General features: G+C 33.6%; 1 protein-coding gene across 1 annotated transcript; it reads left to right on the forward strand.

Annotated features, from left to right (window-relative positions):
- The first annotated feature begins 19,504 nt into the window (after positions 1-19,504).
- Positions 19,505-21,521, forward strand: LOC112790284 (lysM domain-containing GPI-anchored protein LYP6). Its single transcript, XM_025832613.3, has 5 exons — positions 19,505-20,260; positions 20,415-20,529; positions 20,618-20,779; positions 20,910-20,941; positions 21,072-21,521. The coding sequence occupies exons 1-5, from the start codon at positions 19,588-19,590 to the stop codon at positions 21,311-21,313; spliced, it is 1,224 nt and encodes a 407-aa protein (XP_025688398.1). The 5' UTR covers positions 19,505-19,587; the 3' UTR covers positions 21,314-21,521.
- Positions 21,522-21,975: the final 454 nt, after the last annotated feature.

Below are 21,975 nucleotides of genomic sequence, written 5' to 3' on the forward strand. Positions count from 1 at the left end.
TCAAACATGCTTGTTCCTATCTAAGATGTTCATTCGCGCTTCACTATGAAGAAGGTGATGATCCGTGACACTCATCACCTTCCTCAATCCATGAACGTGTGCCTGACAACCACCTCCGTTCTACATCAGATTGAATGAGTATCTCTTAGATTTCTTAATCAGAATCTTCGTGGTATAAGCTAGAATTGATGGCGGCATTCATGAGAATCCGGAAAGTCTAAACCTTGTCTGTGGTATTCCGAGTAGGATTCAAGGATTGAATGGCTGTGACGAGCTTCAAACTCGCGATTGTTGGGTGTAGTGACAGACGCAAAAGGATCAATGCATCTTATTCCGACATGATCGAGAACCAACAGATGATTAGCCGTGCTGTGATAGAGCATTTGGACCATTTTTACTGAGAGGATGGGAAGTAGCCATTGACAACGGTGACACCCTACATATAGCTTGCCATGAAAGGAGCCTTGCATTTATGAAAGTGAGGAAGCATTATGTTACAGAAATTTAGAAGACAAAGCTTCTCCAAAACTCCAACATATTCTCCATTATTGAGTACCAATTATTTATTTCATGCTCTTTTATCTTTTACAATCGAAGCTAAAGAATCCTATTGGTATCCTGACTAAGATTAATAAGATAACCATCGCTTGCTTCAAACCAACAATCTCCGTGGGATTCGACCCTTACTCACATAAGGTATTACTTGGACGACCCAGTGCACTTGCTGGTTAGTTATGCGGATTGCAAAAGTGTGATTGCAATTTTCGTGCACCACTCTTAGCTTCCCATTTTTCTTCATCACATGTACGATATTTGAAACCCATTCAACATAGCGTGCAGTTCGAATAAATTTTGCTTTAACCAATTGTTTTATTTCTTCTTTAATTTTTTCATTGATTTCCAGAGCAAAACGTCTTGGAGTTTGCTTCACAGGTCTAGCATTCGGTTTTAATTCTAATCGATGTTGCACAAGTGAACAATCAAGACCAGACATCTCATGATAATCTCAAGCAAAACAATCTTTAAACTCATGTAAAAGATGAAAGAGTTCAGTCCAAAAAGGATCAGCAAGATCTTTACAAATATATGTAATTTGAACATCATCCAGAGTTCCTAGATTAATTTCTTCTAAGGGATCTTGAAATTCAAACCCTTTGAAATGGTCATCATCTTTTATTGAATATTTTTCAAAACCCAAAGGCTCTAAATCATAGATGCAATCAAAAGTGAAATCAATAACTTCATTAGAAATAGGATGAACTTGATCATTTATTAAATTAAAATCACTTCGATTTTCAATACAATGCGCCTGTGCTACTAGATCAACAGTTTAGCTTGTACCATTACTTTCATTACATAAAGAAGAAACGCATAAACAAATGACTAAACTCGACTGAAGATATCGAGTTGATACAACTATCATTAAAAGAACTTTTAATCCTATGTGATTCCACTTCATCAAAAGAACCTTCTTTATTTTCTACAGGAAGAAAATTACTTAAATAATTATGCAAAGTTACCAGGTAATTGAAAACTTTCTCAACCTGGTCCATAGAGCAACCTTTTCGGAGATCTTCAAGGAAGACAATCCCAACCAGTTGGGGCAAAATCAAACTCTGGGTAATGCAACTTCACAGACAAACCTTCCGAGGACAAGTAGCAACCTTCACAATTATAAGAGTTTAGTGTCCTATCAACATTCAAAGGCTTCAACTTAGGATTATACATCCTGAAATCAATATGCAGCTGTTCGACATAGAGATTTGGATCTGCCTTAATGACTTCAGGCTTGCCATCTTTTGTCCAAAGAAAAATACTTTGATGCACGGTAGAAGGTACAGCTCCCACACCGTGGATCCAATCTCGTCCCAGCAAAGCATTATAACTGGCTTTTGATAGAACCACCACAAATACCGTGTTTTGCTCAGATGATCCAACTTTTACAGTCAAAGTGACCAGCCCTTTTGTCGGAGTCAAAGCCCCACTAAAGTCTGTTACAGCAATATTCATGGGAACCAAATCATCAGGATGCTTTCCCACCTTTATTAACATCCTCTCGGGCAAAAAGCTGATTGCTGCCCCACCATCGATTAAGACTTTGTTTACTTTGATCCCATTCAAAGTGGTGGCTATATAGAGCGGGCAGAGATGAGACCTTTGTTTTTCAGTAGGCCGAAGAAAATACCCCGGCTCATCTTCAATTCAGATGAAGAAAAATGCTTCCTCATCCTCCAAATCATAATCTTCCTCTGGGTCACCTTCGTATTCCCCCAGATACTTAGTTGGAATGATTGAAATCGTTCCAATCATATCATCATCCCCTTCTTCGAAATATTCTTCATCGACATCAACTTCTTTGCCTTTGTCGACCCTTGAAGATTGGGCTATTGCTTTGCCCTTTTTCATCTTTGCAGGAGATGGGATTCCCTTCAAACAAGTCTCTCCATTAGAAGGAAAGAAAATTAGGGAATATACAGAAGGGGTTGCCCCCTTGCTTACTTATGCCTGAGGCTTTTTATTTTGATTGAAGTTTCTTCTACCTCCTCTACCTCTTGGATACCATCTGTCTCGACCACGATAGTAGGGATATTGGTTTCGAGGATGTCCCCGATGTCCCCACTGTGGGTTGCGTCAATAAAGAGCATCCCGCTTCTGGAACTCCTGATAGTTCCGAATCCATTGAACACCTATAGCCTGTGAACGGCTCAAAGGTGCAACTACATTTTCTTGAGGAGTCTTAGAACTCTGCCCCTCCATTCACCTAACTGGTTGCCTTTGTCAAGCCTGCTCTTCTCTATGAGCCAACTCCTTCTTTATTCTTTCTTTTCCAAAGATTTCTGCGGCTTTAGCATCAAAAATAGCATTACACCGTGGACACAGAGATACGTCCCAGTCTTTAATCTTTTGTTGTACCAAAAAATCGAGTAAGCCATCTCCTGCTTGAGGATACACAGATCGAACCTGTGACTCAAAATCATCGAGAGCCACATTAAAGTCATAGGACATGCCAACCATGTTTACACCAAAACATGGTTCTACAAAATTGGCATCAGCCTCGAAGGGATCAACATCAACCTTCATTTCCTTCTTTCCATCATCGAATTTCAACCATCCCTCCATTATTGCTTCTTGAATTAAGTCCCTGAAATGAAGACAACTGTTAGTCAGATGACTAGTTGCTTGGTGAAACTTGCAATAAGGTTTTCCTTTTAAATCTTTCACCGAAAGTAAAGTCCTACCCTCAGGCAAAATTAATTGTTTATCTTTAAGCAACACATTGAAAATATGATCAGATTTTGAAATATCAAAACTATATTTCTTTCCACTTTTTGGTTTTGAATCATTCGACTTTTCATTACTAGGAAGCTTTTTAAGTAAAGAACAGACATATGGAGAGCCCTTCTTAAGTTTGGCCAAATCGACCTCTGTTTCGAAATTGAGCTCCTCCTCTAAGGACTCCATAGTCACATAAACAAATTTCTCTTTCCGAGAAAATAGTTTACTCTTCGATCTTTGCTCACTCCTATATTTCTCTTTCTTCTTTTTCATAAGTTCTGTTTGACGAACCTTTTCAGCCAAATGGGCTAAAACAGGGATATGCACATTAAGTAACTTCTTGCGCATATAAAATTCTAGTCCCATAGTTGCTATTTTCACCACTTCGCTCTCAGGTAATGAAACATAGTATCTACTTCTAGCGTTCTTGAAACGTATCATATAATCATCAACGGTTTCACCATCTTCACGTTTCAGACCCACTAGATCAGTAACTGCCACATTCATTTCCCCTCGATAGAACTGAGCGTGAAAAGCAGTTTCCAACTGACTCCATGTCATTATCGAATTTGGTCTAAGATTCGAGAACCAAGTAAATGCATTCTTCATTAAGGAAGACGGAAAAATTTTCATTTTCAAATTTTCATCACTAGCTAAATTTCCAATCTCGACCAAATATCGAGCAAGATGTTCAGTAGTTGACTCTCCAACTTCCCCAGTAAACTTTGTGATTATTTTTGGATTCTACACCCCCTCTTGGCACTTCAGCCGTTTGAACAACTTGGGGGAAAGCAGACACAAAGTGAGGTCGATTCATAAAACTAACATTCAGACCAACTTGATTAAGTACTTCTTCTACAATTTTGGTGACTTCATAACGTTCACCGCCATGATTAACACGTAATCTAGCTAGAAATTCATCAGCATTTTGACCATGGAGAACTATATGAGGATTTTCTCTTTTAAAAATATTGCTTTCATTTTGAAATATATTTCCGAATCCGTCATTATTTCCCCTGGCATTATGCCTTTCACCTTCCTCATAATCTATGATTCAAGCAACACATTCGAATTGTCTAGCAAGTCGTTCAAATTTCGATTCGTGATCAGCCATCATAGGATTTAGAATTGTAGTCATTTGTTAAGTCAACAAATTGACTAAGTCATGATGACTTTCCTCTACTTGTTATCGATATACTGCCATCGAATTAGCAGTATTCGAAGTAGAGCCCACATTATAATCACGAGAATACTCAAAATATTGTTGTGGGTTTTGAGAATTATTCCCTCCATTTACACTCCCAAATCTGATGGGAGGAACAAAACTACCCACTGGTGGGGTATACCCGGAAGGAAGGCCATAAGAAGGCCAATCAGCAGTTAATGGAGGCTGGAATGGTGGCAAAGTACCACGTGGACAAATATTACGTCCAACATTTCTAGTTTGAATAGTTGTAAATGCTATACTTTCACTTCCAATTGCACCTTCCGAACGTGAAGTCATGTCCGCTTGTTGCACAATTACTGGTAAGTTATCATTGGTGGGTGAACCACCATTCACATTTGACAATTCATCCGCCATGTGAATGATCTTTTCACTTCTCAATCACATACACCAAATGACAGTAAAATGCTTATTTGACACACTTCAATTTTTAAAACTGTCCCACCGGGCGTGCTAATTTGTTTTGTCGGTTTTTAGCAAATCAATGGTAGTTCGATATCTAATGGTCTGCGAGCGAAACCTACTCCTCTTTGCAAGTACCAGTTTTCTAAAAGTGCATCAAAGTGTGTTCGATTAGATGGCTATCGAGATAAAAAATAAACTAAAATTTGTAAAATAATAAAGACATAAAAAAATAAGGTTTTCGAAAAGAAAATGTACTGAAATCGAAAAATTACGTTAAAGCTTAAAGAAAGCAATAAAGTGCCTTCGATTGGGTCAAAGGGCTTTAGCATAAAATTTAAAGGTGCAGAAATATAAATTGGACAAGAAAAATTAAAGAAATGCTTAAAAGATAAATTTACTTGAAAAATAAAGTTTACAAGAAGATAAATTGGAAAGGTAAAAATATGGAAGGAACCCTACAGAAAAGAAACTCGATCGCAAACTCAGGAATTCGCAGAGGATGTGAGTGTGCTTGAGTGTTTTCTGAGTTAAAGTTTCAACCCTTATTTCCTAAAACTTTCTAATATTTATAATCTACCTCTGTAACTGTCAATTAATTACAAGATGCAATCTTGAATGCACACTCATTGGTAACCGTTCCCTCTCTTTAGCTGACGAATGCTTTACTCATAAATTCCCCACTTGGTAAATGCTTTCAACTTCTCCAGTTATGTAACCGCTCGATCTAATTTTCGAAATAACCCATTCGATTACCTCTTTCGAACACTTGACCGATTAAGCCTGTTCGATCCAATAGAGTGTTTCGAAATCGAATCCACATCGAGTACCTCCAATCAATGCTTGCACGTATATCTTTTCGAAAACTGTTTATATCTTCGACCTCTTTACTACTTCGAACCAACTTACCTTAATCAAAAATATTTTTCGATCAACAATATGTTTTTTATACACTTTCTATTTATATTAAAAGTGATTGATAAGTAATTAATTAAAAAAGATAAAAAGATTATTTCTTATGCCATTAAAATATATAAAACGGGTGTACAAAAGATAGTACAATTATCTTTTTTTTTAAATATAATTATTCTAGGCTTATAAAATCACTTACCAAATCAGTTATTCGTATAAAATATATATAAAAATATAAAATATAAATTAAAAATAAATTAAATAATATATATTTATATATAAATACATGATAACTAATTTTTTGTGTGTATGTAAAATAATTTTCAAAAAACCGTTATATTACATCAATAGAAGAAGCTATTTTTTAATTTATTATTGAAATAATTATCTAAATATATAAATAAAATTGAATTGCAGTATAACATTTTTTGTATTGTCGTATATCAAAACAAAATTCAGAATTACATTATAAACTTTTTATTGGAATATATGCATATCTAAAAACAATTATATGATAAAATAGTCACAGTTAGCGAACTTGTTTTTCCCTTTTCGAGTTATATATTAATCGCAAGTGAAACTGTGAAAGGCAAGTGCTACTTGCTAGCAACACTTCGTTATTAGTTGTTACACACAATAAACAATACTAAGGCCTGATTTAATAAAGATTTTTTGAGAGGTGTAATTATTTTATTTTCTGTGTTGGTAAGTAAAGAAAATTATAGACTTGTGTTTGCCGTTTCTAAGAAGATACTAGTATTTTTAAAATATTAATTTTTTAAAATTAATTTCTTCTTTTAAAAATTAAAAAATCTAGTGTAACTTTATATATTAATAAATATTTTTATATTTATATTTATTATAGTCTTTTTAAATTTTAAAAATTATTTTATTAAATATTATTATTATTACTTGTATTTATTAAAAAATATTTTTAATTTAATTTACTAAATATAAATATTACAATTCTTAAAAAGTTAATTTTTAAAAAACTCATTTTCACTATAAAAAAATGCTAAATACTGTTGAATTTAACGTCGCACATTAACATTAAATTTATTGACGAACATGACAATAAATTCGTCAGTTCAAATCATTTCTGATAGATTTACGTTTTCTTACGAATCCATGCTGCTTTATTTACGAGTATATCTCATTTTCTAAATTGAAGTCGCACATCCTAACTCCTATTTTTTGAAACACACATGCTATCTCTAACCTCCTCCTCTCTCTCCACCCCCCTCTCTCTCTCTTCTCCAAACCACCTCTAGTAGCTCCATCTGCCAATGCCAGCCACTACCACTAGCCTCCAAAAATTACATGGACTAGGCTGGGACTCCTTGCGTCGCATGGTTTGCTATGTCTCCATCGCTTTTTCACTACCTCTGTTGTTGTCATTGCTGCTCGCTAGAGCTTCCTCCTTCTTCTCTCCAAATAGGTTGTCTTCTTTCCTCTTTTTTTATATCCTATTTTCCATTTGCAATTTTTTAAAAAAAAAATTCTAAATGTAGCTCTACAGGTTGGTCATTGCCACTGTCACTGCATTGTCTGTGCTGTCACTATCACGTTGGAAAAAATTTTTGCACCACCACTGTTTCTAGAAACTCACTAATTAGTTTAACGCAGTTAAACCCTAAGGTTATTTTGAATATTTGACTTTAACTTCGAGATTTACATAGAATTTGACTCTAAATTTGTTAAAGAGAATGTAGCAGTTGAACATGTATTATGTTGAACTCTATTTTATAAATTTAGTTTGATTATCATTATTAACGTTGAAGAAGTTTAAAAAAGGACATCTTGGGATATTGATAAATCATGATATATATTTTTTATTTGGGTTTGGGGAATTAAGCAATGCTACTTGTAAAATATAAATATCCAAAGGACTTTAGTTCTTTAATTTGATAAACGAGATTTGAGTTTTGGATATATTATTGTATTTTTTAATTTGATTTTATTTTTATGAAATTTGGTGAAATTAATATGTCAAAAATTTTTCCAAATTGTAGGTGACATAAATTAGTAAAAGTGTACAAAATTTAAGTGTTCTTTTCTTAAGAATCTTACTTATATAATTGGGACTTAGAATGTAGGTCGTTGACCTATTGAAGATAAAGTAATTTAAAGAGTTTATGTACTTAGTTAAAGGGCACTAATTGACAATTAGTTTATACCCATACTTAATAAAAGTTTAAACCTATGATTTGAGGTTCAAAATATTTTTATTGATTTGAAAAGAATGGATTTCGTATGATTTAAAGTGTGGTTTGAGTCTTAGGATAAATCTAAGCATCATTTGGGTCGATTTGAGAAAGTTAAGAAGAGAAGGACATATTTAGTTATCTAACAATAAAGTATGAGATTAAATTGAGTTGTCTTTGAAAGATATATGAATCCAATTATGAATTCAAGAGTAAATGAACACGGCATGTGATTTTTGGCATGATGTGGACCACCAATATTATTATTGAAAGTAAATGAGTCAAAATATGATTTTAAAAAAAAATGTGTCAATATGTGATTTGAATTGTGATGTGTTTGTTTAATTAGATTATAATATAATTACATTGTTTTAACTAGACATGATGACAGGCAAATGTGTTTCAGACTGGCTTCGTGGTCGTGGTAGAGGGAGGGTAACTATGACATTCTTGGGACTTCTCCCTCATCACCCTCTACCTTCGCAACTCCTAGGACATCATAGACACTGGGTGCATATAATTAGTCCTTTATCATGGTCCCTAACTTCAATTAGGTAGTCCTACTGCATCATCTCTGCCTCCACTAGGAAGCCGTCCTACTACTTTACCAGAGTGGACTTCTTCATCTCCTCCACCCATTTAGCATTCCTCTACTTCGACAACGCTACCTCCAATGACAGGCACGATAGTGTCAGAATCCTCACATGATTCTTAGCCAAATCCTCCAAAACCGTTGCTGGTCATTAGGATGACGATTTGGCCTGATGATTTGACCGCATGAATACTATTTTAATTAGTTTCAAATAAAATTTAATTTTAAGTCCTTAAACCAAATTTGTATTTACAAATCTTAATTTTTCTGTTGATAAGTTTGCACCAGATAATAATGCATGTACATAGGAGCATACTAATGTGATTAAGATAATGTACGACCACACTTGGCCGAACTATAAGAAGATCGTTGCTGTAACCAGAGAATGATAATTTCATAAGTGGGCATTAAAATTTCTACAAATTAAAAATTTAGTTAGTTTATATTATTATTTTCGTTTAATTATGTATTTCATTTCGATTAACTAGTGCTAAATATTTTCTTGTACAAGAGAAATTTACATGAAAAAAGACTTATAATACCATGATCAAGAAGATTTTTGACCATCACATGGCTCGACGGTTTCAACAAATGCTTGAGAAAATATGTGAGAAGCGCGACTACCTTACTCAATGGCTCCACATGGACATTAAGAAGACCTTCTACATATATTGGCGGAAGACTAATGAGAAATTCAGACATTGCCAAGCCACAAATAGGGCCAACAGGGCATCGTCCGATTCATCAAAATATACTCGTAGGTCAGTGACTTTAATGAAGACAACAGCTAGCCTCGTATGTAACTTGTTTTATTTTGTTATAGTCAGTTTGTCTTTGACATATAATGTAATTATTACTTGATTTAACCTTTTATTTTAATATGTGTACTCTAAGTCGATGAATCGTGATGTAACGATAGCAGAGACCTTCAAGTATACCCACATATATTCGTTTTTAATTAATTGTGGTCCTAATCACTTTTGCATATAATGTGATACGCAGGAATCCTACACGAACAGTATACCCATATGTATTCATTTTCAATTAACTATTATCCTAATCACTTTTGTATATAATGTGATACGCAGAAATTTTACACGCATATATTACGCTGTGACCCAACAATCTCAGCAGAGTGGGGAGGACGACAACAACTCATCTGCTTTAGTAGTCGATCCTTATCTGGTGTGGTTTGAGATTGCATCTGAGCCGTATAAGAATCGCGTTTATGCGATAGGGTTGTTCTTCGCAGCAACCTCTGCACCTCCACATTGAGGGCTTCGTCCGCCTCTGCCACTAGCCCTACCAATTCCAAGCATACTGGCGATTTGTAGGAGCAGGATCAGAATCTCACCCAGAGTCTTCACGACCAAACTCAACAACTACATCTGTATGAGAAGAGGTATAGAGCGATCCTCACATGCATGGCAGTGAGAGATACTCGCGATGCAGAGACAGTCCCTGAGGCTGGAGCTCAGGTAGGAGCTGGAGCATATTCAGTGGATGCAATGCCAGATGGTGGTGTACTAGAAGTAGATGTACGCTGGTGGCAACGACGCTGTTGAAGGGGCTTCTTATCTTCCACACAAGAGTCAGGACGGGCACCGACACCACTGTCTAAACCGCCGTCTCAGTAGAACTAGGGAGATGACAACGATGACTATTAGGACTTGTAGTGATTAGCGTTTTGGTTTGCTTTATTTGACTATATCTTATTTATTTGACTTTTTATTCTGTACCTACACTTGATATTTCACATTTTATATAGTTTATTATTTTCAGTAAAATCATATTTAATTTTCATTAATTAGAATTTAACTATCAATTGTTGACTATCAAGTTATAGCAGATTCAAGAAAAATTACAAAAAATAATTGAATTTACCATCAGATTTACTAAAAGAAAAATCTAACAGTAAATCGATGCAAAATCATATAGTATGACACCAAAGTTATGAGCGGATAATTTTTACTAGTAATCAACTATATTTTTTGTCCACCCACTTCACAAAATCTACCATGAAATCTGTGGTAATTATTATTGGATTATGATGGTAATTAATTACCGACGAAGATCGTATTGTTAAATTATTTTCAATGATAAATTTGATAGACGAATTATTTTCGTAATTCTACCAATAAATTTAACGGTTTTTGACAATTATTTTTATAGTATTTAATAAACTACTCTCATCAAATAAAAACTTTATCAAACCTTAACACCTTACCGTGCACAATATTGGAGGTTTTTCTTTATTTTGTTTTCTGAAAAAAAAAACAAGTTCATTAATTAAATCCATGGAAACATTTAAGACAAAGCCATTAATTAATACAATTACCTGACATAAATATGCAGCAATAATGATTTATATACATATTATTTTGGTGATTATATTTAGGAGATAACTATTTATTCGATATCCAAAATATTTAGATGCTGACCAAAAAAATATTAAAAAATATTATTAATAAAATAATTTTTAAATAATTTAAAAATACGATAAAAATAATTAATAAATATAATATTTTTATAAATAAAAAATTTTATATTTAACAAATAACTTATCTATTGTGATAATAAATAAATATTTAAAAGGTACATACAAAAAATCAGAGTAAAATTTAATTTTTAAATTTTTTTATTTGTCAAAAATATTTGATCATTTACAATTTTTTTTTAAATTCATTTGACATGAAATTACCAAATTTTAAGGTTGAAAATTTTTTTTATTTTTTTAATAATTTTTGCAAAAAATTACATTAAAATCTAATATGTAAAGTCTTTTTTTAGAATATAGTTAATATCTAATTCTTTTTATTATAGTTTTAAATCTTTCAGAAGTTTATTTGTCATTAGCATTTTTAGAATTATTTTTTTAGGCGAAGTAAACTTTGAGTGTTATTTGAATAGTTTACTCTTACATTAATTTGATCATTATTGCCTTTTGAACTATGATGCACAGATATAAGTAAAGATATAGATAAAGGATATAATGCTGCGTTTGTTTGATGAGACACAGACACTAATACATAGACACGGTGGTACATGTCCATCGTTTATTTGCTAAGACACAGATTTTCGAAGAACACGGTGACACACAAACATACATAAAATACATGTATTTGGTGTCCTTCAAAAAAGATGAGACACGGAGACACATTGATGAGACACAAATATTTACTCTTTTATCCTTAGTAATTTACTCTTGTCCTTATTCCATTGGTGATAATATAAGAGTAAAATTGATATTTAGTTTATATTGTGTGTCTTGTCCAATATCACCAAACACAATAAAAAATTTGTGTATCTTTGTGTATATGTCTCTTTGTGTATTTGTGTCTATGTCCATGTATTTGAAAGACAATAACAAATTATAAATTTTTATAAATTATAGAAACACAACATATATATAAAATATAAAATATTTTTTAGATAAATTATAATAATATTTTATTGATATTAAGATATAATTAATTTTTTAATATTGTAATGTCTTTTTTATTTATATAAAATATTTAATTTTTTATTTTAATAAATAATAATATATATTATTTTTAAATTTATTTCAAAAATATATGTTAAAAATAGAATTAAACATAGTGACACATAATTTTGGGGTCTGCTACACATACAAGTAAAAAGGCCGTACAAGTTTTACAAGTTATCAACCCAAACTTCATTAACACGCGCATTAACTCACTTTGAATGGAGCGTAACTACATGCGCCCCACTCAAACGGTTCCTCTTCGTCTTCTTCTTCTTCTTCTCTTCTTCTTCTTCTTCACCTTTGTCTTCTTCTTCTTCTTCTTCTTCCTTTTCCTCTTCCTCTTCCTCTTCCTCTTCCTCTTCCTCTTCTTCTTCTTCTTCTTCTTCTTCTTCTTCTTCTTCTTCTTCGTTTTTTTTTCGATTTTCATGGTTTCTGAAATTCTTCTTATTCTTCTTGCTGCACGTTCTTCTTCCTCTTACTCTTCTTCTTCTTCTCCTTTTCTTTCGTTTTTGCACGTTCTTCTTCCTCGTTTTCCTCCTCTTCTTCTTCTTCTTCTTCATTTATGTCTTTTCTCTCTGTTTTCTCATTTTTTTCGATTTTTCATGGTAAAATCGTTTTTGAAGAAGAAGAAGCAGCAGAAGATGAGGAGGAGAAAGAGAAAGAGTTCTGAATTATGCATGTACTTCAACGAATTTTGGGTGTATTTTCTTAAATCCTTTGGGTGTATTTGAGTGATATCTGACTGATATCTATGGGTGTATCTGACTCATATCTATGGGTGTATCTTACTGATATCTATGGGTGTATTTTTCATTTCAGAAAAAATGGCAAGCATTACAGAAATACACCCAAACGATTACATAAAATACACCCAAGAGATTACAGAAAATACACCCAAACGATTACATAAAATACACCCAAGAGATTACAAAAATACACCCAAACGGTTACAGGAATTCACCCAAACGATTATAGAAATACACCCAAAAGATTACAGAAAATACACCCAAAGGATTTAAAGAAATACACCCAAAATCATGCATAATTCAGAACTCTTTCTCTTTCTCCTCCTCGTCTTCTGCTACTTCTTCTTTTTCAAAAACGATTTCAGAGGTTGATGTCAAAAAACAATAGAAATCGAGAATAACGAAGAAAGAAAACAGAGAGAAAAGCACGTAAATGAAGAAGGAGAAAGAGAAGGCAAGAAACAAAAGAAAAGAAGAAGAAGAAGAGAAAGAGGAAGAAGAACGTGCAGCAATAAGAAGAAGAAGGTGCAATGAAAACGTGCCGTAATAGTATGTGGAGAAACTAACGTCAACGACGAAGAACAAACCAGTGAGAAAAGAGGAGAAAAGAACGATCGAAAAAGAAGGAGAAAAAGAAGGGATATAGCGCGTCGTACGTGGAGCAGCGCGTAATTTGATTTTATTGTTTAATGAACTTGTAAAGCATACAAGCCCTAATGGCTTGTATGCAGAACTTTTCCCCACATAATAATATTTAGATTTGTCTAAATATATCCAAAAAACAAATATCTAATAAATATTATGTACAAAATATGTCAAAGACGCAAATAGAACAAGTCAACAAGGTCCATGCTTCATAGACGTTGAATATGTTATTTTCTTTCCTCTATTCATCTACTTAATTTGAACTCTCTTCATTGTTCAATTCATATATATTGGACACACGCACACAAACGATTATGTCCCAACTTCGTTGAGTATTAAATTAAAGATCTTAGCGATATGTTCCCACATTTCGATTTCAATTTGGGGTATGTTCGGCGATCCTAGGTTTCGTTTGTATGTTATAACTTATTTTATTTTTTAACTTATTTCTTTTTATCAGATTTTGGCGTACGGTCGTGTCTAATCTAACATGCCGGGTTCTGCTATTTCAAAACAAGAAAAATGTCCCACTTTTTTATTTTTGATATTGGGTTAGTGGTGGTGTATAACCGCACTATGGGAATGCAGGATGCTTGACGGGAGTGTGGCACCCAGAAATCGCTGGGTCCGATTTCATGGCTACCAAAATTTTTTTCCATCTTGCCAAGAAATCGCTGAGTCCGATTTGCTTGTGCAAAAGAAAAATCTGAAGTTAAGCATAAAATCGGTGGGTCCGATTTCCATGCATTGCCCTCCATGAACCACAAATCGGATGGTCCGATTTGTGTCCCTTTTCAGCTGCAATAAATCGGACCGTCCGATTACTTCTTTTCACCTGAACGCCGTCACACCGATCTAAAACTCCCCATAGTTCCATAACCCAGCATTACACCACAGTTAGTGTCATATAAAAAAAAATTAGCCAAAATGTCCTAAGAAATTAGGAAAACAAAAGGTCCCAATATTCAAAAATCAAAAAACGAAATCTTACAAGAAAATCAGAATTATATACAGCGACCCGTATGCTACAGATTATTCAAGCGACGAAGATAATGGTTCTAATAAACGAACACTGAAGGAAATTCTGGTTCCAATACCTAGGCCTGGAAAACCAAAACCGAATCGTATGAAAATGCCTCACAACTTTTATACTCGAAGCAAAAGCAGGTCGTCAAGCATTTTCAGAGGGATTCAACGGCGGAAGAATGGGAGATTTTCAGCTCAGATTCGAGATCCGTATCGACGGATTCGATTATGGCTTGGTACTTTTGATACTGAACAACAAGCTGTCATGGCTTATAGAAGTAAGCATCATGAGTTTGAAATGGCTAACAAATTGACATGTCCTGAAGCAAAAATTGATGTTTTGGTGGAACGAGTTGCGCCACCGCCGTTGCCCATGGACAATGTGTATCTCAATTTGGAGGAACTTGAAAACAGAACAGTATACAATGGTAACTACTACTTTGATGATTGTATTGATGGTTGTTGTAGTTCTTATATGGAGATTGGAGAAGGTAGTAGCGGCAATTTGCCCCTTCCCGACGTTGATTTAGTTGACATGGACATTAGTTGGATCGACGCAGCTTTCAAAGTGGATGGCCACTAAAAATATTTGCAGCAGTAATCCATGAAACTATATATTCTCCAAAGACAGAGAACAAGTTTAAATTCTCGTTAAGATATGCTGCGCTTGTCTCACATATATGGAACATAATTAATAAGAATACAAATCCGGATGCTTGGATACATTTTCACAACCTGAGGAAATTGTTTAAAACAAGTAAAAATTCCGTGCAATTTAATTTATTAACAAGTCTCTAAATTGCAAACCACGCATCTACTATATCCAGTCCCCTCTTCTCATCACTGACAAGTGACAGTGTCATTCGAAACTTACACTCCCGCATTTTGCACGCACTAATATTTTAATATTAAATATTAATTTTATATAACCTAATCACTAAGATTACAATTGATTAGGCAATTGAGGTTTTAGTTGCTTTCTTATTAATTCCACTTTTCTAGAACTTTCAGTTTTTGGTTCTTTCCTAAAACTCCCTCCTCTTTTATATTGTGATCAAAATCCTACTGTAACAATTATAAAAAAAATAACAAGCTATATAAAAACAAAGTCACATATAAAAAAATAAAAATAAAATTGAAATTCTATACCACACACATTGTTACATACAAATTTAATAATAAAAATAACGTGATAAAATGATCAAAAAAAATATATGTACAAAACATATGTGACAGATGAAATATTATGTGAAAATAGTGATGGAGAATCAGTACTTTTAGCAGATAAAACATTACATAAAGATGGTAGCGGAGGATCAGTACTTATAGCAAATGGAGCATTGCGTATCTAGCAAAAACAAAAAATATTTTTCACAGAACCGAGAATGAAAATAGTATAATGCTCTCTTTTATTTTGAAGTAAAAAAATTTTTTTAATGGGAGTGATAAAATAACTTTTGAAGAGAAGAAAAGTCATATTTTTCTATTTTTTCAAAAGTTTTGAATTAACTTTTGCTATTGTTCAAACAGGCTCTTAATTTGGTAAAACTTTTGTTTTTATAAAATAAATTTTAAAAGTTAGTTTTTAAAAAGTTGTAGTATCTATATTTGCTAAATTAAAAATGATTTTTAGTAAGTATAAGCAACAATAAATATATTTGGTAAAATAATTTTTAAAATTTAAAAATATTATAATAGACATTAATGTAAGAATTGAATTTAGATATTAATTAATGTAGGATGTTATATTAGACTTTTTAATTTTGATAAACTCAAGACAATTTTAATAATTTCACCCTTAAGGTTTAGCTTGGTAAAATTTTTATTTTTTAAAAATAATATAAAAATTAACTTTTAGAAGAAAGTTTTTTAAAAGTGTAGCATTTATGTTTAAGTTATACTCTTCGTTAGGGGTGGAAAAACGGGCCAGCTCATCCCGCCCTGCCCTGCCAAAACCCGTCACAAAATGGGACGGGCTGATCCACCCCGCCAAAATTATATGGGTTGAACTTGCCATTCCGTCCTATCAAAGAGCGGATTGGCGGGTTGGCGGGCAGCCCGCCTTTCTTCTTTTTTGTTAGCCCAGAGAAATAGTTTGAAACCTTAAATAACATGAAAAATAACACTATCTAAAATCAGATCAATAACTAAATCAATTACAAAATAACAACAAGAATAACATATTAATACAAAATAAATCAATAACAAATTAACAATAAGTAAATAATAGAGAACTGAATAGAGATTAGAACTAATAATCAGTAAGAAAAAGATATAAAAAATAAAATAAAAATATAGAACAGAATCGTCGCTCCCAAAAACAGAAAAAAAATAAAAGAGAAACTAAACAAAAATAGAGAACAGTTATTCCACAAACAAATTCATCAAACAGCCTCCAACAAGCAAAAAATAAAAGAAAAATTAAGAGTCGTCGCAGACCCGAGTCGTCTCCGCCGGTGCTTTTTGGGCTGCGCTACAAGAGAGGGAGAGTTGAGTCATCGTTGCTGCTGGTGAACTTGGATTATGGTGCTTTCTGGACGGGAGGGAGACAGATACATGAGGGAGAGAGAATGCGAGAGTGAAGAGGGAATGCGAGTCGTCGCGCGCCTTCAAAATCAAGTTGCGAGGGAGAGAGAGCCAGTGACGCCGGTGCAAGGGAGAGATCCAAGTCGTCGTCGCTGCCGGTGGGAGGGAGAGATTAGGAATGATTCAATGAGGGTTTAGAGAGAGAGCGCGCGCCTTCCAATCGAGTTGTGAGGGAGAGACAGAGATAATAACGCTGCCACGCCAGTGTGAGGAAGAGCGGGGATGTCGTCGGAGGGAGACGAAGGCTGCTGTGTGGTGACGTGAAGACCTATTTTACCATCCTTACTCTTTGTAGATTCTTCAACTATTAAGTAATAATTCTTTTTTATATTATATTACGTCTAGTATTAAAAATAAATAAATTAAACATGACTAAAATATTAAAATGCGAAGAAATTTGATTAATATATTTTAAATTATAAATATTTAAATATATTAATATTAATTTTTATATTATTTTTTTAATACTTTTACTCCTGTTATTAAATTTTCTTGAATCCGTCACTATATATAATCGTATAACTAAGGGATAAGTATTGTTTTGGTCCCTAACGTTGAGGGTCAGAATCGAAACCGTCCCTGGTATAATTTTGGATTTAAAATCATCCTTAATGTTATATTTCATTTTAAAATCGTCCTTTCTAATAATTTTTTTTGTAAATGACAAAACTACCCTTTTTTATAAATAATTTTTTTAATAAAAAATATATAAAATTAAAAAAAAAAGAAAAGAAAAGACACGAGGGGGGAGGGGAGACACGTGGGGGAAAGGTGAAAGGATGCGGGAGGGGGTGGGGTGAGGAAGAAAGGAAAAGGAGAAAGGGAGAGGGGGAAGGAGAAGGGGGAGAGGGACGGCGCTGGCGAAGCTTGGAGCTGCCGTCGCCGTTGTGGTCGCGAGTCAGGGAGAGAGCCTCGACTTCTGCACCGCTACTCCTCACTGCCGTGTTCTTGCCACTGTTCTTCGCCGCCTCGCCGCCTCACCGTTTCTGCTTCTTGCTTCGATCTCTGTTTCTGCTTCGTCTTCTGCTTCTTCTGGTCTGCTTGAGTGCTTCTGCTTCTGTATCTTCTGCTTTGTCTTCTACTTTTTGCTTCTGCTTGAGTGCTTCTACTTCTGCATCTTCTACTTCTGGGTTTGCATCTTCTGATTTTAATTTGTTATTTTTTGATTTTATCATTATTGTGTGTTGATTTGTTGAAGCTGATTTTGATTTGTTGAATCTGGATTTGAATAATAGATTTGTTCATCATAATCTCTAATTTCCTAATTTTATTGTTGGTTTTGTTGTTGTTTTGATTTCTGAATTGCTATTGCTTTTTGTTGTTTTTGGTTTTGTTGTTGTTTTTGATTTCTGAATTATGGATCCTTTAATTTAGAACAGCAGATTGTAGAATAAATGTGAGACACCAAAAATGAATTTGAGTGAAACAAAATGAATGAATGAAGTGAGATACCAAGAGGAGGAAGGTTGAATGGCTGAATCTTGAGTGTGTTAATGACAACAAGAATTTGTTAATGGAAGAAAAATGAAAGAAGAATTTGTTCTTCTTGAAGAAGAAGAGAATTTCTTCTCCTGGAAGAAGAAGAATGAAATGGTAAAAAAAGGGTATTTTTGTCATTTAAAAAAAAATTTATTAGAAAGGACGATTTTAAAATGAAATGCAACATTAAGGATGATTTTAAATTCAAAATTACACAAGGGACGATTTCGATTCTGACCCTCAACGTTAGAGATCAAAACAATTCTTATTCCTATAACTAACTACTTATACAAGCAGACAAGATTCTGATGAAGATGGCTGTTCATATCAAATTCTGCTGCTTTCTTTTTTAATGCGAACTTGAATTCAGCAGCATGGCATAATAACTGCATGGCCATGCCATGAGGCCATGGACAATCAATTCGATTTCCAAATGGTGGACCTCTTCTCTCACGACATAAAATATATATAGAAAAAAAACTCTGTTACATGGCGAATAATAATGTTGCAGTTATAGCATATAGCCAACAGAGTTTAACTAGGAGACTGTTTTTTTAACCAATATCAATTAATTTTTTAATTTTAAATTTAAAATCTTAAATTTTAAATTTTAACCGTAAATTCTATATCCTTAAAAATTATTTAAAGAATAATGTTATATTAACTGATTTAAAGTTGATTCCTATAGTTATTTCTCTGGAATATATATACATTGACATGCATACATTGAATTTAGGCCATCACGTGTTTTCACCTAACACTTGGGGACCAATTTAATTATTGATGACAGAACTAATAAAAATTAGAGTAATGCTATATATCTATCTAAATTTTTTTTAATCAAGTTTAATTAAATTAAACAATAAAATTTAAAACAATACTAACAATAATCGATATATTAGACTAATTTAATTGAATTTAGTTAACAACAAAAATTTAGATATACATCATTATTCTAAAAACTAATATATTTTTTATCTCTCTTGGATAATTCATCAACGAAAAGAATGATGAGAAACAATGTGCAGCAGCAGCAGCAGTTCAAAGATTCAGCTCTTAAGATGATCTCATTGTGCTCCCTAATTATTGTAGGTGTAGTTGAAACAAAATCAACAATAGAACCATGCAACTCCTCCCAGGCATGCCCCTCACTTCTCTCATACCTCTTGCCATGGGACTCAATGCTATCCGAAATAGCAACACGCTTCAACGTGAACGTCTCAGATATCATGGCCGCAAACTCTGCCTTCCCAATAACAGCATCGTGCGGCAACGAAATCGTGAGAGCAGGATCAACGGTGAAGATACCAGCCACGTGTCAGTGCGTGGATGGAATCAGAAGGTCGGTGTCAGCAGTGTACAGGGTGAAAGCATCGGACACACTGGAATCGATATCAGAGGGTTATGGAGGGCTTGTTACTGCAGATCAAATTAGGAGTTTCAACAAAGGCGTGCCTTTGGTGGATGGAGATGTGGTAGTTATACCGTTGCCGTGCAGTTGCATGAAGAACCAGAATAATGGGGAAAGTGCGGTTTATATGTCCTATGTGGTTCAGAAAGGGGAGACACTGGGAAGCGTGGCGGCTTATTTTGGTACAACTGTTTCTGATTTGGAATTTGTTAACGGTCTTGGACAACCTACCGTTCTACCTGGCGATATTCTATCGATTCCTATTCCAGGTACCTACCTAAAAATCTTATACAAAGTTACATTAAGAACTACTATATTTACTTACACGCCAAACATGTCAAATTATTTAATCCTTGTGTGAGTAATCACACCTATAATGATTGATGACATATCTTGTGTAGAAAATTGTAACGTCCTTTGCAGCATGTTCATCAGCTACTCTGAATTGGTACAATGAGAGTTTGATAGTCCCAAATGGCTCATATGCTTTAACTGCCACCAACTGTATTAAATGCACTTGTGCTCCACAGGGTCTCAAGTAAGCAACCATATGCAAATTCACTCTTAGTAACAATAACGAATTTTAATGCTTGTTGATCGATAAGCTATGTCTTGAATATGGCTAGGATGCAATGTTTTCCTTCTGGAATGGATGTACCTTGCTATAATTTACGTTGCAAGGGATCCAATCTTGCTATTGGGGATGAACATCTGGAATATTCCAATGCTGGATGCAATGTCACCCAATGTGTGTACCGTGGCCATAGGGGTGGAAAAATTCTGAGTAGGTAAGCAAATAAATTCAATAAACCTCTGCATAGCAGAATCCTAAAGACCTACCCAAAAAAAATTTTCTATTTTGGCTTCAAGTTTTTTTGTCTTCTTGTAGCAACACGTTCTTTGTTTTGAATTTTGCAGTCTGATAAACTCTTCTTATCTGCAATGTCCGGGTAACTTCTTCATATATAGCAAGAGCAGCAGAAATTTCAGAATTCTGATGTGAAATGTTTTTTTTTTATTTTATCATTCTTTAATGTCTTTATTTTATTAATTTTATTTTATCTGTGTTCTTTTGGGCAGATAATAAAAGCTCTAGTGGAGCAACATGTTGGCAACCCTCAGCACCATATTTGGCAGACCCATTTGTTTTGTCTCCAGGCCCAAGCCCAAGCCTATTCCCCTTGCCTGTTTCTGAGGCTGCTCTAATGACTCATGCCTATAACTATGACTATGACCATGAGAGAAGGCTCCATCTGTTCTCACTCATCTGTCGTATGCTACACTTGTTATTCCCAATGCTTCTACTTTGTTTTTTAATCTGATCAAGTGTATGTTGATGATGCTGATTTGTAATGAATAAATCGTCCTAAATCATGTGGTATGCTGCACTTGTTCTTCCCAATGCAATGGTACTAGTGTAAACACAGATTCCTCTGCATCTCACATTTTACATTTCATTATCCACTTGTGTTTCTCAATTCTGAGTATTGACCTGATAATAAAATCCAATAATGTTTCAGACAAGGAAAAGTTTAGGGTGAGTAATTTTATTAATTTTTGGTTAATTTTATTAATTTTTGATCAGTATGTAATCAATAAAAAAAATAAATAATTTTACATTATTAAAATTATCATTGATAACTATTTAATAATTACAAATTACAAAAATTATTAATTCTCTAATACTCCTCTCCAGAGAATATAGAAAAAGCTGACTACCTGCTTGAAATAGTACTAGTAGAAAATTCAAATAGAATTATCATGTTTCATACATGCTAACAATATTCTGTTTTCGAGTTTTTATTTAAGTATAGAAAAAATTTCAAGTATACTATGTGTTTTAATAATTGTTAATCGTTAATTTTAATTATAAAAAATATATATAATATATATAATTAAAATCAATTTATTGAAATACTGATATTCCGATATACTTTTACGTTTTTCGTAAGTATAATTCTACATTTCGTTATAAGACTAGATT

The sequence above is a fragment of the Arachis hypogaea genome, chromosome 3 (assembly GCF_003086295.3).
Source record: "Arachis hypogaea cultivar Tifrunner chromosome 3, arahy.Tifrunner.gnm2.J5K5, whole genome shotgun sequence".
NCBI lineage: Eukaryota > Viridiplantae > Streptophyta > Magnoliopsida > Fabales > Fabaceae > Arachis > Arachis hypogaea.